The sequence below is a fragment of the Semicossyphus pulcher genome, unplaced genomic scaffold, assembly GCF_022749685.1.
Source record: "Semicossyphus pulcher isolate SPU_LCO1_2020_fin unplaced genomic scaffold, fSemPul1.0.p SCAF_10, whole genome shotgun sequence".
Taxonomy (NCBI): domain Eukaryota; kingdom Metazoa; phylum Chordata; class Actinopteri; order Labriformes; family Labridae; genus Semicossyphus; species Semicossyphus pulcher.
Genome location: NW_027211604.1, coordinates 12,447,316 through 12,464,238, shown reverse-complemented (window position 1 = coordinate 12,464,238; position 16,923 = coordinate 12,447,316). Strand labels below are relative to the sequence as shown.

Sequence of the window (16,923 nt, the reverse complement as noted above, 5' to 3'; positions counted from 1 at the left end):
TAAATACAGCAGCAGTACGCTGTTACATAATTTTAGACTCACACACACGCACTCACATCCCGCGAGCTCCCGGACGTGGGACGGGATTAGGGACCTGTGATGCCTTGTCATAGCGTCACGCGCCAGCACCATCCTATAGACCCGTGTGGTCAGGGGACCTCCGTAGGGTCCTTGAGAGAATTACAGCTCAGCCTACAATTCCTGAGGTGCCCCTACGATTAAAATTCCTGCATAATCGATATTTGAAATCCTCGACCAGAAACGTATTTGAAAGTCGTTGTGACGTAAAAATAATTCAGTCATTGTTGTCACATATCTGATGGACAGGAAATGGTTTGGACTTTCTGGAGGCAGATAATCACGTTAGATGAGGGGACTTGGTTTAAAGGGCTTAGAGAGCTGACGCACCGTGCGTCTGTGCCAGCGGTGGTGGTCCCCGTGTCATGCCCATATATACTCTGATGGTGAATAACCAAGCTTCTACGTCACTGTGACAGCGATGACGCAGGGGGTGTAGCACACTCTGAAGAAAAACGGTGCAGGGAAGTATCTCTGGCCAGCTCCATTCATTTATTTGGCTACTTTAATGGACATTTGGTCGTTTTGGGTTGTCTTTTTTGTTTTATTATTTTTCATTCACCCACTGTATATCGTTTTATTTTCTTGTTTTTTATGGAAGGATAGATTCATAGATATTTATTTAATCTGAAATTGTCAGACCTGTACATATTCATCATAAATATGTCTTATATGTTTTGTAACCTGTTTTCTTCCTTTTTAAAAACTAGCTTAATTTAGTTTTAGGAAAGGTCCTTAACTGTTCAAATAACATTATGATATAGGCTATAATATGGACCCAAAATCCAAAATTTTTATTCCAGCTTTAGCATGAGCATGCTATTAGTTACATTAGTCTAAAGTTTACATTACAAATAAACTTGAGATTAAACTTTTTGGTATTATATTTTCCCCTTATGTCAGTTTTTCTTCCCTAAAAGAGAGTCATGGGCCAAAAAGAAGTATATTTAACTATATATATACTTTTTTTGGTACATAATAAAAATGATGGCTCAGTTCGGCTCTTTCAGTGACAGATTCTAGGCTACATGGACCCACCGCCACCTCACTGCACCCCTGGGTGAACCCTAAATTTCCGTGTGTGCTCTGCTCTGCTCAGGCCTCGGAGCTCGCGCGCAGCAGCAACGCCGCGCCGCGGCCCCGATCAGGAAGTGAATGTGAAGAAAATAAGCGGCTGTGGAGGTAGAATGACATAGAGGGGGAGAGGTGGGAGAGAAGCGAGCGGAGAAAGAAGACACTATCTGAGGGAGGGATCGAACCCTGTTTTTTGGACCTGCTTATTGAGCTGCTGCTGCTTCCCCTCTGGGATACACCGACTGCACCGCCAAAATGCTTATAAAGGAATTGTAAGTAGCTGTGTGTGCATGTGTGTGTGTGAGTGTGTGTGCGCGTTTATCCGTCTGGTTTGCAGCGCTGACATTGTGGCCAGTCTCGCCCCGGAGTGGAATTACAGGAGAGCAGTCAGGGTGATGTCGACGTCCCCGCACTGTGTCAGCTTGTCTCCATGTCCGTCACCATTTTCCCTCCATCACCTTAAAACATCCACCCAATAAAGCGAGGGATGAATAAAAACGCGGCGGGTGTAGTTGCATCAGCAGCCGGCGCAGGCATGGCTGTGCCCTTCACAATTTTGCATCACAGTCCTCCAAGTGACGCTCTCGTATTAGCGGATAATAAAATATCCTTCGCTTTGCTGAAAAAATGACGGATGCTGGAGAGTAGTGGTGTTGCTGAGGGAGAGATGTAAGCCGGGCCGTGCCGTGCCGTGCCAGCGTCCATCCCTGTAAGCCGCTGTGGCCATGTTATTGATGCGCGGTGAAGGTGAAACGCCTGATGGGAGCTTTTACCTCTGGTCTGGAGGAATGGAGATGGCGAGGTGTGAGCACAGAGGGGATGCTACAGGGGGAGAGTGGATGGGAGTGGGCATGCAGGTAGGGGAGGTGGATTTGGGGGGGAAATTGGAAATGGCGAGGCTTTGGCGCACCAGTCAGACATTTGTGAGACTGTGACAGCTGGGCCGAAGGGACAGGGTGGCATGGGAAGTGGGATCGTGCGTAGAAATGGAAAGATCCGTGGTTTTTCTAACACATCACTGTAACACATTGCTTCTGCAGGCCTCAGTGTGCTGTGAGGAGAGCAGACTGAGGCCTGCTCTCTATCAACTGTGGTTAGAATAAGGCCGATGGATTGCAGATGGATATTGGCAAATTCAAATGCAAAAAAATCAGATACTTGAAGGGTTGTCAGCTTCTGACAGGATGGTGGATCCTTTAGTAGTGGCGTCAGGGTACAACCAGCTCATTTTGCCTGAAGGAACTAGTGATCCATGTGTAGAAAAAGTGTCGTTCCTTCACGTACTTGTGTTTCAGAACATTTTGACCCCCTTAATATATCCCTGTTTTACAATCATACATGTCTTTTTACTGTATCTATTGCAGCTCTAGGGCAAGGTCAGAGCTAAGCTGCTGTAAATTGGCACACATTTCCTCCATTGACAGCTTCAGCCTTAAAAAGCACTATATAATCTCATGCAATCTACATTGATCAGAGTCTGGCTGAAATAAATACATTCATACATTCATCATTTATCAGTGTCCTCATTTCCCACTACATGTATTTAATCAATGAATGGGCTGCCACCAAAAGCTGCAGGATGAGAGTGATGGCATGGCTAAAGATCTGAAGTGATTAGGGAGAGTCTGGGTCTCAGCAGTCGGCCTGCAAATTAATTAAATCGGTCACGATTAAATGCTGAATGCACTTATACACACTGTCAGTGTCAACACACGAGGCACACCAACAGGCCTGCACACACACACACACACACACACACACACACACACTGAGATACCATCATGGGGGTCAAGAGACAATGAATTGATCCGGGTCCCGCTGTAGTGCAGACTCTGTGCTGCTCACCTGAACCACTGACCTAAATCACTCCTGGTCCACTTTTTCTCCACTTCCACGAGCTTTGCCAGCGTTTGCAGAGCTCTACACGAGCCACTTTACAACACGCCGCGGGATTTAGAAACAGCACGGAAGAGTGGAGAAGACGAGAAGACAGGAAAGATGTGCGGCACAGGAGAGAAGAGAGGTGTTTGTTTTCTGAAGGAACAGAGGGACACCCGATCCTGCTGTCAAGACCTTTAGAGAGAGAGAGAGAGAGAGAGCATTAAGGTCACTTTACTCACTGTTTAACTTAAGCCTAAGTTCTGCTTAGTGTTTAAACTCTTCCCTTTTTATCCTTTACCTTGTATCTATCTGCTAAAAGTCTTACTTTTGGACATTTGAGCCTTTAATATTTGTCCTGCTAACAGACAAATACCTGCGAAACTTCATCTAAGTTCCCTCAATGTTTCGATATCGCCATTTTGACAGACAGTTTCCCGCTGCCTCTGCCTTGCAGCATCTGGTCTCCCATCCGATGTCTGGCTGGGAGTCAGAGCCAGATTACAGTCGGTGGCGAGTGGGAAGCGGCTGGGATTATCTGAATTTAAGCATACATCACACAGCGACAAAACAATCAACAAAGCTGCATACTGTACAAGTCAACTGAGGTGATACGGGACGCACATGTTTCACAGGGACGAGGTTAATGCGATGTTTATGCACCAAAAATTATGAAATACGAGGAAAAATGTGGGTGTGTTTGTGCACAAATGGGCTCTTTTTTTTCACATGTTAATACTGTATGTGTGGGCAGATCTGTAAGATGTACTGAGGCTGCATCACCAAAGAATAAACCAAATAAGTAGCCATAAACTTGCAGCCTTGTGTCAGCTGAACTCATTATGAATTCACTGTACATTGGAGCAGCACTGGTGACTTAACCTCACCAGCGGATCAACACATTAACCTACTTTTACGAGATCATTATGGTAAATGTATCTGGTAGGTTTCTCATTGAAGCGCTGAAGGTAATGGCCACTAGATTATATTAAAGGGAATTAAACAGTCGGCTTTTGTTTCCATATTGTTACCTGCACTTTTAATGGATTGCTGAGTCCCTTTTATCTTATCTTACCTTTTTGCATTCTTTGCATAGCGCAACATGATATATGCATATGTCTGTGTTTCACCACAGTCCTTTATATTCAGCTGCTACAGAGCCATTGTGCACAAAAACAAATTGGTTCTTGGCACGCTCTGAAAGAGTGCTGGTCGGCATGTCATCATTTTGTTGGTGGTTTGCAGCTTAGGTGGTCGTTTGTTTCGCCAGCTCCTTTTCGCAACCCCCTCGAACTGAACTGAAAAATGTTTCAGGCGTAAAAATGTGCGCATGAACCACAATGTGTGATTTGTGCATGAATTATCTTATTGCAGGGGTCTCCAACCCCGCTCCTGGAGAGCTGCCTTCCTGCACGTTCCAGCTTCCTCCGTACTCTAACACACCTGGTTTGAATGATCTGCTCATTATCAACCACCTGAAGCGTCTCAGGGTTTTGATAACGAGCAAAACATGCAGGAAGGTAGCTCTCCAGGAGCAGGGTTGGAGACCCCTGTCTTATTGTTTAAAGTCGAGGTGAAATGAAAAATGTAATTGTAATCCTTTTAGATCACATCCCCGGTAATTTTGTGCATCTATTTGACAATATAGGCCAAAAAAATATGTCAAAATCCGATCATTTTTCTTCCCGTAAAAAAAAAATATCCTGTGTGCTTACGTAGGCTAGCACCAAACAATTTCAACCAATCAATCTGCAACTTTTAGCCGCAGAGCACCAAGAACGCTCGGTCAGTTAGCTAGCTACTGCGCTGTGGAGAACGTCTGTCTACGCCCACTTCTCAACGATCAAATCAAATCCCTCCAATGATATGTCCCGCCTGCACGTCCTGTTTCACTCGGAAATACGTCACGATACGGAAGCTAGATACTCTCAAAATGCCGTTTCAGCTCGACTTTAATTTATTTAACTAAGATTTGGACGCCAGCTTCTTTTACACAGTTTTGTGTACAATATAACCACTGTTGGCTAAATGGCTCACCAGAAGGTTAACATGACCCGCAGAAACAGGAAAGCACTTGTGTAGATTAAATGTGTTAAAAATGATTAAAAGTGTAAAAAGCACAGCAGAAGTGCGACCAGAATCATGAGGAGGAAGTGCAGACTGAGAGCAAGCTACTGTAGTTGGTTTAGACTTGGCGGACCAGGCTTTGTAGTGCTCTTTAATTGTAACGTCTATTTATGAAATTTAAAGTTCCTTTTATGTCAACAGTTGGTTACATGTTGCAGTGGAAAAGTAACCTTCATTCGTATGGCCTCCTTACACAAACATGTTACACAGTGGTATAAAGAATCAGTACATGGCACAGTACTAATCCTGACCCTTATCAACAACTTTTCTTTACTGCAAAATAATAATAATAATAATAACCTGATCAATATCAAGGTGTTCTCCTCATATAAAGTATGACCTGCTCTAGGTTCAAACTGTTCTAAACCTTGAGAAGCCCGGCAGCTTCTCAGCTCAGTTTTTCCATTAGTTCTTGCTGTTTCCTGCTCCAGTGAAGCATCATCTCATCTTCGCCTCACGCTAGAGAAGAATAGATCATTAATCCTCTTCTGATGACTCAGTGTCACAGTGTCAAAGTGAAATATAGGGATTTCACACTGAACGGGCTGCTGTTTTGTTTTGTTGATGATTATTATAGATTTTAGTTTCCTGTAATTATTGTTAACAAAGGACCAGACAATACAAAAGTCAGCAAAGGCCGTACACTCTCTGCTCTGTAACATGTACAACTGCCTCAAAAAGAAGTACCTTTGGAAGTACTTATTTAGAAGAGTAGAAGTAGCCAGGACCATAACTGTGTGATTGTCATGCAACTGCTCTTATAGCTCTTGTAGTTCCTCATCTCAAATCCCTGTTGGCTCAGCTCAGGACTCCTCTGAGACGGCATCATGGAAAACACTCATGTTTGTTGTCATATAATTGGTTTACTGAGCTAAATAGTTAAGATGTTGTTTATGTTGTCAGTGTGTTGCTTTTCTCCAGGCCACTCCAGCTCAAACACACAGTGCATTATTAGCAGATAAAAGCACGATGAAGGTCGTGTTATAATGCCGATAATGGCACAAATTTAAGGGACTTCCTCTCACGCGGAATCAGATTCTGTTCAGTGAAAGTACTTAACACAGTAATTTTATGACACATGAATAATTAGTGGAACTAAAATACAGACTTAAAAATAACCATATAATAATAACCATTTTCATTGCTGATTAAAACTAGTATCAGAGTAAAGTACGAGTCTATAGTGGTGGAAACTGGATCCAGATGTCCTGTTCTCTTCGCTGTATTTGTTCTGAATGAAACGATCCCTCTGTGGTTCAATGCACATTGAGTCCTCCAACATCAGCACCATTGAGATTTAAAAAAATAAAGCCTCCTAGCTTTATAGTAACTCACTAAATAATAAGGCGCTAACTCTGGAGTAACTTCCTGTCTTTTTTCCCCTTCTCTTCCAGTCGAGTGATTCTTCCCATCTCTGTGGAAGAGGTAAGTTTCATTTCAGTATCTTTCAGTGCGCATGTGTGTGTGGTTCAAGGCTCAGCTTTTGTATTCTGATTCTTTGGTTCACTGTATCCAGAAAAGTGCCTGTCATTGTAAAGAGTTTCTTTTTTTAGGTGTCTTTTTTTAATATGTTCACATCTTATCTACAGAAAATGTGCAGCATGTATCACCTTGTGAGAAAAAACTCTTGCTGAAGATTGAAGATGGTTTCAATCAGATAGAGCGTTGAATGAACACAGTCAGCAGTCCGTCAGTGTCCTCGCCCTGGTTTCTCTCCGTGTCCCTGCTATCCCCATTTCCTCTGCAGTCGCTCGTCTATTCAGGCTGCATTGTAAATGAGTCACCTGAAACTGCCTCCATGGCTCCCTCTGAGTGACATATGGCCTTTATATGTTCTTTACATGCTCGTGTACTGGTTACATGTTTAAGGACATACACTGGATGCTAAAAAACATTTGGATCATCTGCATAAAACTGAGTAACAGCCTCTTATCACAGCTGCATGTCATCTGTTTGTATTACCTCGCTGTAGAGATACACATGTTGCTTCTCATTACCCATGTCCGTATTTGTGGCCTTTATCTTCCTCATATCTCTACATAATGAGGCAGGTTTCCTCTCAGGCTGCAGGCCTGCACACTGTGTGACAGTCAGCATGCTCTGTCACGATTCCATGCAGGAAAAAAATAAAATATAATTCTTTGACTGAAATGATCAACGAAGCCTGAATAGGAACGCCCCCTATCTCTGAAAGCACACGTGCCCCCTCTGTCAGTGAATCACATCCCCCAGAGCCTCACTTTCTCTACGCACTGACTCTCTGATGCAGCCGTCTTCAGAGCGTCAGTTTAGAGCTGCTGTGATTCATTGAATCATCAATTTGATTTCTATCATTTATATTTTTTCCAACAATGTTAATATGATACAATTTGATTCTTTTACAACAGTTTTGTCTTGACCTCTTTTCATTCATCCCTTCAAGCAAATGTTTTCAATTGAATTTCCCCGTCTGTTCACCCTTGAGCCACTTTCAACCCTAAGCTTTCACGTTTTTTTTTATTTTTAAGAAAGAAAGAAGTTCTGGTGTAACTAGACACGGCTTCACCCCACAAGGCAAGGTTGATTTATATTTGTCCAACACTCTTACCCAGGAGGCTTTGCTGCTCCTACATCCCATTTATCTAGTGGGCAGCTGACTTGAGGGAGCAGTCTCTTTAAACCTGTGTGGCCCAGGTTATCTGGGTCTTTGTGTCTTTGTCTTTCATCTCTGTTGCTGTGGAGGAGTAACATTTTTAAAAGCACACAAAAGGTCAAAAGGTCATGGTTGAAAGGAGCAGTCTCAGAATAGTGAGTCTCCTGTTTACTGATGTTTGTATCACCTTTTCAGCATCAAAAAGTCGCTTAAATAACTGATGCAAAAGGGGCACCTGGCTCGGATCACAGAGCAGATGGAGCTCTCTGGGTTAACCATCCAGTCCAGCAGCAAATATATCCATGATTTTGCCTGTGAATTTTAGATAGTCGTGGCTATAGTATGTATGAGTTTTCTGGAATTACAACCAAAGCCTTATCATTTCTTGACTCGTGAAAGGCCTGTTGCTCCTAGAGCGATAAGATTTCCCCTGGACAGTCAAATTAATTGATAAAGGAGAAAACCTGATGTTCTCGATGGAGGAAAGTCCACTTTACAATTTAATTTTTCTGGTTGCTGTAATTGCAAAAGAAGTTAAAACTTCAGCTACATGTACATCCTGCTGTACTGATGGTGTTTCTTTTTCCTATTTATTGGTTTATGTTCTGTTATGTTGTTATCATCTGTATAGTAACTGTGTTGCTCTAATGGAGGTTAACGCTGTAGGAGAGGATTCAACCACCATTTTACTCTGTTAAGAAACTCTATGTCAAAGTTAGTGGAGACTTTTGGCGCTGTAAAGACAGCTCTGTTTTCCCGTGATAACGAGTTATTTCTTATCGTTTTCTCCAGGTCTGGACTTATTTATCACGTCATGTGATCATAACTTGTATCCCCAGAGTTGTAAAAGCACATAACAAACACAAACAGGCTTAACTTACCTCATTAGTGTGGGCAATGGCAGCATGGCATGTCCTGGTCTGTAATATCACAGTGATCAGCCTGATTTGTTTTCTAGATTGCCGGAAAATGATCCTGTTATAAGAAGAAAACAAGCTTTGTTATCTCAAGATAATGGGCCATATTAATCGTTATAATGGGGAAACCAGCTTTGTTATCCCAAGATGACATGATAAATAAGTCGAGATCTCTAGAGAACAACTGAAACTAACTCGTAATCACGGGAAAGGGGAGTAAATAAAATGTATGGATGCATGTCCACTAAGGAAAGCTACAAAAAAAGTTTTACTATAATATTAATTCTGATTTGACATAATGTCTGTTTTGCATGGACAACAAAATAACTTGAAAGTCTCTCCTGTAAAAACAATAGAATAATTGAGCCTGCATCCACTTGCTCCATCTTTGTGACGTAAGTGTGTCTGGTCCAGCTTTGTGCAGAGGTTATACGATGGATTAAAGGTGATTAAGAAATGAAAGGAGCCATTGTCCTGAGTTTACACTCACGTGCTGCACACTCAAGGTCAGGAAGATGAGGAATGAGAGGAAGGAAGGATAAAGGAGTGTGTACAGTTCGTGGAAGAGGAAACACACTGAGAGAAAGAAAAAAAAAAAGTTGACAGGACCGGAAGACAAACAAGAGTGTATGGAGGAGATTAAGAGGATTCAGGGATGAATGCAGGAAAATGTTGCGATCAGGAAAAGGATCAGAAGAAAAAGTAATCCACAACTTAAGATTGAAATAGACGAGCTGATGAAACACATGACAAAAAGATGTATGTGAATGTGACGGCTTAGTAATCCACAGAAAAACGTACTTCCCACACGAGACCAACCTGTTTTCATCTCTTTCTTTCAGTACCAGGTGGGCCAGCTGTACTCTGTGGCCGAGGCCAGTAAGAATGAGACGGGCGGAGGAGAAGGAGTGGAGGTGCTCAAAAACGAGCCCTACGAGAAAGATGGAGAGAAGGGACAATACACACACAAAATTTACCATTTGCAGAGGTAAGCACTTATTTTCATGCTAACAGGGGCGGGAGGCTCACAGAAAGTTCACTCAGGAAGACTACTTCATTAATTTCTCCCTGGAGGCCGCATCTCTTGGCTCCTGTCCATTCATGTATTCCTCTGCTTCATTCTATTATGCCACCACTATTAAGTCCATCCAGTCTAGTAAGCTAAAAAACTGCCACTACTTTTGAAGCAGTAGTTAGACATTTTGGGTAAGATGAAAAGAGTGATACCATCCTCAAGTGTCTGAGGTAAATGTGAAGGTGTTTAAAAAAAACAGGTTAGCTTAAGTTAGCATAAATACAGGAAGCAGGGGGGTAACCTGTCTCTGTCCAAAGTTTAAATGAGGCAAAGTCTTGCTAGCTGCTTTTCTAGCCACTCTGTTAGCCACTTGGTTAGCTGCTCGGTTAGCCGCTATGTTAGCCACTCTGATAGCCACTCTGTAAGCTGCTCTGTTAGCCTGTACTGAGAAAGGCTTTCAGCTAAATGGTAAGATTAGCATGCTAGCAAAGGCTTAACCCAAAGTGCTGTAAGGATTTGTCCAAAACCGAGAAATTAGTGAGCATTTTTGCACCTGAGTCAATGTTTTTTATTGTGAGATTTTGGTTAGAAACCTAAAATAAGAGTTCTTAATGTATTATTCTACGAAAGAAAATGTCAGTAAATAGCTGACCTGTAAATGTTAAAGCTCTTACGTGTCTTGTTGCTAGCAGGCGGCTAAATGAGACTGCAGAGGTTTTTAAATGTCATCGCATCTAACGAGGACTACTTCGAAGCTAAGCTAAGCTGACGGAGTAATGCAAACGTGGTTTAGTTATTTATAGCCCAATGGTAGCTTTTTACTTCTGGATATTGCATTAAGATTTAAAAATCATAACAATGGTGATATTCTGGGATTTTCTGCCTGCCTGAAAAATCCCATAAGCTTTTTTCAAGGTAACAATGTTGATGCTAACGTCTGTGTTTGCCAACTTAAACATGTCATTCCTGCAGCAATTTAAAACAATGCTAACAGGCTGAGGCTAAGCAAGTAAAATGTTACCATGTTCACCATATTAGGGTAGTTGAGTGTGTTAGCTGTTTCCCCATGCTTCCTGTCTTTACACTAAACTAAAATAAGCTAAGCTAAGCAAAGATAATCACCTGTAGCTTCATATTTAGTGTGCACTCCTGATTGAAAAAGAGTGAAATAAGTAAAAAAGATTTTAAAAAAAGAATAAAATACCATTTAACTCACTCTGGTTTGTTTCCTCTTTACTCCTCTGTCCTGCAGTAAAGTGCCGTCATTCGTCAGAATGTTGGCTCCAGCTTCAGCTCTCAACATCCACGAGAAAGCCTGGAACGCATATCCATACTGTCGCACAGGTAACACACACACACACACACACACAAATAGAACTTGCACTGGCACAGAGAAATACATTCACACGGCATTATTTTAAAAAAAAACATTAACATGCTTCAGTTAAAAGAAAATCATACCTGTCCTCATTTGTATTTAGTTGTGTATCAAGATACTTTACAGGGAATTAAAGATCATTTAAGTTAAATAATTGAATATGAGTAGCCCAAAGAGAAGTGAGAGATTCAGTCTACAAATAGAAGTAAAGAAAACATGTCACAAGAACTCTTTTACTATGCTTTAAGCAGGCTCCAGATCAATATATATGAGGCTACAAAAGACGTCCCAGGAGGAAGATCAATCTTCTAAACTATCTTTAAATCTACTGAGTTTAGACTCTTAAGATTCAACATCCTCCACTGCATCCACCTGGTCTTTAAAAGCTATTTTTCAATGCCTCTAAATATCGCTTCAAACTTTGTTAAGAAATACTTAATTGTACCCGGGGGAGGATTTTGTGGAGGCAATACTGCTACACACAGCTGCAGTGCAACAACCTAACTCAATATGTTACAAACAAAACAGTACAGTGGTACACCAAAGACAACAACAAACCACGTACAGCAAAATAGGACATTGCACAGGCCTTGTGTGGCAAAATATATACAGTACTATTACAGTACATGCCACAGAGAATCTGCACTTAGAGACACTGATGTAAGAGTTCTGTCCCCTTATAAACACAAACAGGAGTCAGATGGAGGCAAACAAACTGTTATCCACATTGTTTTTAAAGAAGCTTTTAACTTACTAAATTAAATAGTGTGAGCTTAAATAATCTTCTGCACTAATATCCCAAAAAAGTGTGAATACAAGAAATTCTAATTACTTAAAGGTCACTTAGATGCTGAACTGTTAAAGAGATGGTTGCTCTCTGGGTACCTGTCTCTCTCTCTCTCTCTCTCGCTCTCTCTCTCTCTCTCCCTGAGTCTCTGGGTCTGTCACCTTGAAGGAGCCTTTGAATAATTAACTGTATGTCCAGTGAGAAGAGCCATGCAATCACTCAAGGCTTTCAGGCTGAGATCATGCTCGCACTGCCGGCTGCCAGGCAGCCATCTTTCATACAAACACACAGGAGAGTAAAAGCCATAACCTCAATCTCACACACACAATACTCACTCACAATTACTGTTGCACACTTCCCCGTGACCTCCTAACAGTGTACGATACTATAAATGTCTATAATGTCTCTCATATGTTCCTTAACTGCAATATTTCCTTTTCTGTCTGTTTGTTGCTGCACCTTCTTTCATCCGGCTCCTCAGTTATCACTGTAAGTATTTTTTCTTCTTTTGTGCAAACAAATTTCATGCATGTTCACACAAAGGACACAGCTAACGTGAACGCTCATAGAGGGAGCAAATTAACCTGAAATTTGAGAAAGAAATTTGATCTATTTCATTGACACAGCCGCAGCAGCCGCAGCAGCAGGCATACTCTATGTGTGTGTGTGTGAGAGAGCGAGCAGGAGACTGACTCGTGTCTGTAGTACTGTACTGGTTTTGAACTTGCATTCATATAATCATGTAGGCTGTTCTCTCTTCACTCAGGATTGTGTCTCTTTTCTCTGCAGAACGAGTATATGAAAGATAACTTCCTGATCAAGATCGAGACATGGCACAAACCTGACACGGGACACCTTGAAAATGTAATTATTATAGAAAGACTGAGATCTGAGGGGGCGTATGTGTGTGTTTGATAAGCACGAGGATTACTTTAAACAATACATTCGGCTAATAAGAGCTCTCTTTACACCTCTCATGCTTGTTAAAATCCTGCTGTATCTCACACCCTGTTAGGGTGTTCTTTGTTTCTCTTCCATTTCCTGTAGCTGCTAGCTGCGTACTGACAACATTTCTCTCTGCTTCAGCTTATGTCGTCTTCTAATAAAAAATGCTCTATTAATTCTTGTGCAAAATTGAAGTGAAATAATCCCCTATTTGAGACTACCATGATTGCTTTTAGACAGTGTTTCAATATATAGATTAATGTTGGTATGATCCTAAAAAACTGAGACTGCTAAAACTTGTGCCTGTTTCTACCTGTGCCTGTATCCACCTGCACTTTGTGGTTCTGCTTCAGGTTCACGGTTTGGATGCAGAGACCTGGAAGAAGGTGGACGTAGTCTATATTGATATTGCCGACAGAACCCAAGTGGAGCCGAAGGTGAACACGTGCAGATCAACATTCATATTTAGACTCATGCAGCAATAGATCTCTGACATATGGTGTCACCTTGTCCTCATGTTCAGTCTGTTTTTTCTCGTCTCTCTCTCCAGGACTACAAGCCAGAGGAGGATCCCTGCAGGTTCAAGTCAGTGAAGACATCACGAGGCCCTCTGGGACCAGACTGGAAGGTACAGGCTCTGTTGTTAATGTCCCAGTAGGTTCAGACACGTTTGAAGCCACTGAAAAAGGTGTTAAACAAAGACCTCCAACCACAGTACTGTAAATTATTGATGTGCAAAATAAAAAAGATCAGTCGCATAGATTCTTGTTGCTTAGCAACAATGATGTTTAGTCAGTGTGGGAAAAAAAGCTGGTACAGGACATTCTATCATAATGTATCCAGGCCCATGCCTACTTTTGAGGAAACTGATGATTTTTAAGGAATCGGCGGGGTTTGGGCAACCGGGGGGGAAACACCAAATATTCAAATGTGACTATTTTAGGCAAACGAACAAGAATACAAAAATACTAAAACAGGTGTTAGTATGTCCCTACCAGAGTCATAGCTGGTTGTGTGGAGAAAGACTAAAAGCTATGAGGAACTTTCATTTTGTGTCGATCTTAACGACCCTTGTGGACAAAACGTGTCTTTGCTGAACTTGTCCTGCACATGCGTTAGTAGTATAATTAGTATAGTATAAGTAATATAAACAAAGGCTGTCTTGGCAGCGTGTTAGCGGTAACAGGCATTCAAAAAAAGCAGTCATGTCACTGGGACTCATTTGCTTTTTTAATTAATTTTTTTATGCCTTCATTCAGAGAGAGAGGACAGTGGATAGTGTCGGAAACAGGGGAGGAGAGATTGGGGATGATACGCGGCAAGAGGCCGAGGTTGGGGGGGTCGAGTCCGGGGCCACCGGATTGAGGACCGTACCCTCTCTATATCGGATGCACAGTTTAACGGCTAAGCTAAACCGGTGCCCCCTTGTTTACTTTTGTAGGTCGTATAGAGGCATCAATATTAAATTCAGTCTATATTATGACCAGCAAAAAACTTCTCGCACAAGTTTAAGCTTTCACGGAAGTAAAGAAAATTTATGGACAATGAAATGTGAAACAAACAAAGAACATATTTTAGAGTTTCAAATAGTTCTTTGTTGTTGTCTAGTCAAAATTAATTTTGAGGGCTGAAGGAGTGAATATGTAACCCGTCAGTCTTTGTTATCAGTTCAAATATCCCTGTGTGTGTTTGTTTCTGTGCTCTTGCAGAAGGAACTTCCAAACAAGAAAGACTGCCCACACATGTGTGCCTACAAACTGGTCACTGTCAAATTCAAGTGGTGGGGCCTGCAAAACAAAGTGGAGAACTTCATTCAAAAGGTCTGTTTACTGTTTGCGCTGTGTTGATACAAATGCTCACTTTATGAACATTATGACCTCCATGTTTCCACAGATTAAGGTCAGATACTCAGCAGGGATTGCTGACAAGAAGCTGTTTAACATGATGTTGTAAATGACTGTTGCGCTATATTGTCTCATATCCTGTTAAGGCATACAGCGTCTCACATCTTGCAAGCCTGCTAGAGGCTATAGCGGAAAATTACCCCTCACTACACAGTGTATGGGCTGCACCAGCCTCTAGTGGATAAATAGGGTATTGCGGGATGGAATTAAACATCTCTAATAATCAAACTGCTTCTGTTTATCATTTGAATTTAAAAATACAGATTATTTAAAAAGCACATTAAAATGTGTGTTTATGCTCCTTTGTTGTTTCACAGCAAGAGAAGCGTTTGTTCACTAACTTCCACCGTCAGCTGTTCTGCTGGATCGACAAGTGGATCGACTTGAACATGGAAGACATTCGTCGCATGGAGGAGGAGACGCGCAAGGAGCTAGATGAGGTAAGCACGAAAGCAGACTACACAGTCTTAGAGTTCTGTGACTTCATAGATGTCAATTTTCACGTAACGTTTTTGTGTATATTTTTGTTCTTCCTTGTGTGTGTCAGATGAGAGTCAAGGACCCGGTTAAAGGGATGGTGGCTCTAGAGGACTGAGGTTGTGATGGACCGTGAATGCTGCTGCTCATCAGGTAAGAGGACTGTGTCTTATGGGATATTTGCACATTGATGTATTTTTATCTAGGTGGACACACCCTATTATTAGCTGTCTTTTAATAATTAGCACAGAAAAGTATTGGATTCTATTTGAGACAGGCGTGCTAATAGATAATCCTAATAACGAGGAATGAAATGCTCGGGCATCAGACAGTGAAAAAGCCTCTTCTTTACACTCTCACCTCCTTCTTTCTCTTCCAGACCAGAATACCCAGACACCAGCGGATTCACATCCTCCTCCCAATCCAACTGACACAACGTCTGACCGGCCGGTCCAACAACCCCACCCACACCCACCCAGCCCCCCCCCCCTGCCCCCCCATCCTGGTACAGTCTGGTTTTCAGGGACCTGGACCCAGTAAACTCCATCACACCCCTCCTCCCTTGCGTCCCATCCATCTCTATTTGTTTCTCTCCATCCAGTGCCCCCGTCTTATTAGCTGCTCTGAGGCCTCCAGTAGCAACATTATAGATCTTGTCAGTCAGTCCTCTCTCTCTCTCTCAGCCTCTGAACCGTTCTAAACTACAGAGAATAGTGTCTTTATCTCTGCAATTTAGGATTTCTATTTAAGACATCCCAATGGTGTGTATATATAAAGTATACCGTATATCGGGGAGCTGAAAAATTGTATTGAAATATACAGTATATATATATAAATATAAATATATATAAACAGGGTTTTTAAAATGATTTTGTCTGTAAGTTTGTCTGTGTATTTTTTCCAGACCAAGCTGTATCTGCTCAGTGTTGAGTTTTTGATCCTGTGATTTTTGTTCTTTTTTTTTTTTTTGATTTGTCATTGTACCTCCTTCTCTCCTTTTGTGTCATGCTTTAATGCAGTGTTTCCTTTTGCTGTTCAAGTCCACAAACTACAGCTGCAAGGTCGGGATTGTGCTGGCAGTTTTGCGTCGTCTCTGCTGTCTCCCCCGACCTACCAGATAGGATTTCGCCCCAGTAGCTTCCTTAGTACGTTGAGGCGTTCATTGGCTTCTCTGCTGCTTTGTGAGTTTGTGTGTGTGTGCTTCTGTTTCTGTGTGTTTGTGTGTGTGTGTGTCTTTCTGTAGCGCTGTAAGATTATCTAAGTTTCTTACAATTTTCTTTTTTAATTTCTCTTTCACCTGCTCATTTTTAGCTCTTCAATTTCAGCCAGTTGTTCAAACAGACTGCGCGACAGTGCAGTAGCTCGACTTAAACATGCAGTACGGACTCACACACACATAAACACAGACAGAGATAGTACAATAGGGAAGATGTTCAATTCAATCTCTCCTGCAAAACTGGTTTTCATGGTGGTGATTTTACCATTAGCAGCTCCTCCCGCTTGCTGTAGATAGATAAATGGTTCTTTCAAAGTAAAACAGCCTCAGTTCTTGCCCTGTCACCCGTCCCGTCACCTCCAGTGGATAAATGGTCTTATCCAGCGATAGCAATAACTACCATGACACGTTGGTCTCTCCTTTATCATTGCCAGTCTATCTTACTCTGCTGTTTGTTCCTATCGTGAAAACAGTTTTAGCGAAGCAGAGCCCAAG

General features: G+C 41.9%; 1 protein-coding gene across 1 annotated transcript; it reads left to right on the top strand.

The window, feature by feature from the left end:
- Nucleotides 1-1,227: 1,227 nt before the first annotated feature.
- Nucleotides 1,228-16,923, top strand: pitpnab (phosphatidylinositol transfer protein, alpha b). The gene is made up of 12 exons (XM_069670753.1): nt 1,228-1,424; nt 6,552-6,582; nt 9,549-9,694; nt 10,974-11,065; nt 12,368-12,375; nt 12,676-12,750; nt 13,185-13,268; nt 13,382-13,459; nt 14,541-14,651; nt 15,053-15,175; nt 15,283-15,365; nt 15,592-16,923. Exons 1-11 carry the CDS (start codon nt 1,408-1,410, stop codon nt 15,328-15,330), a joined length of 813 nt encoding a protein of 270 aa, XP_069526854.1. The 5' UTR covers nt 1,228-1,407; the 3' UTR covers nt 15,331-15,365; nt 15,592-16,923.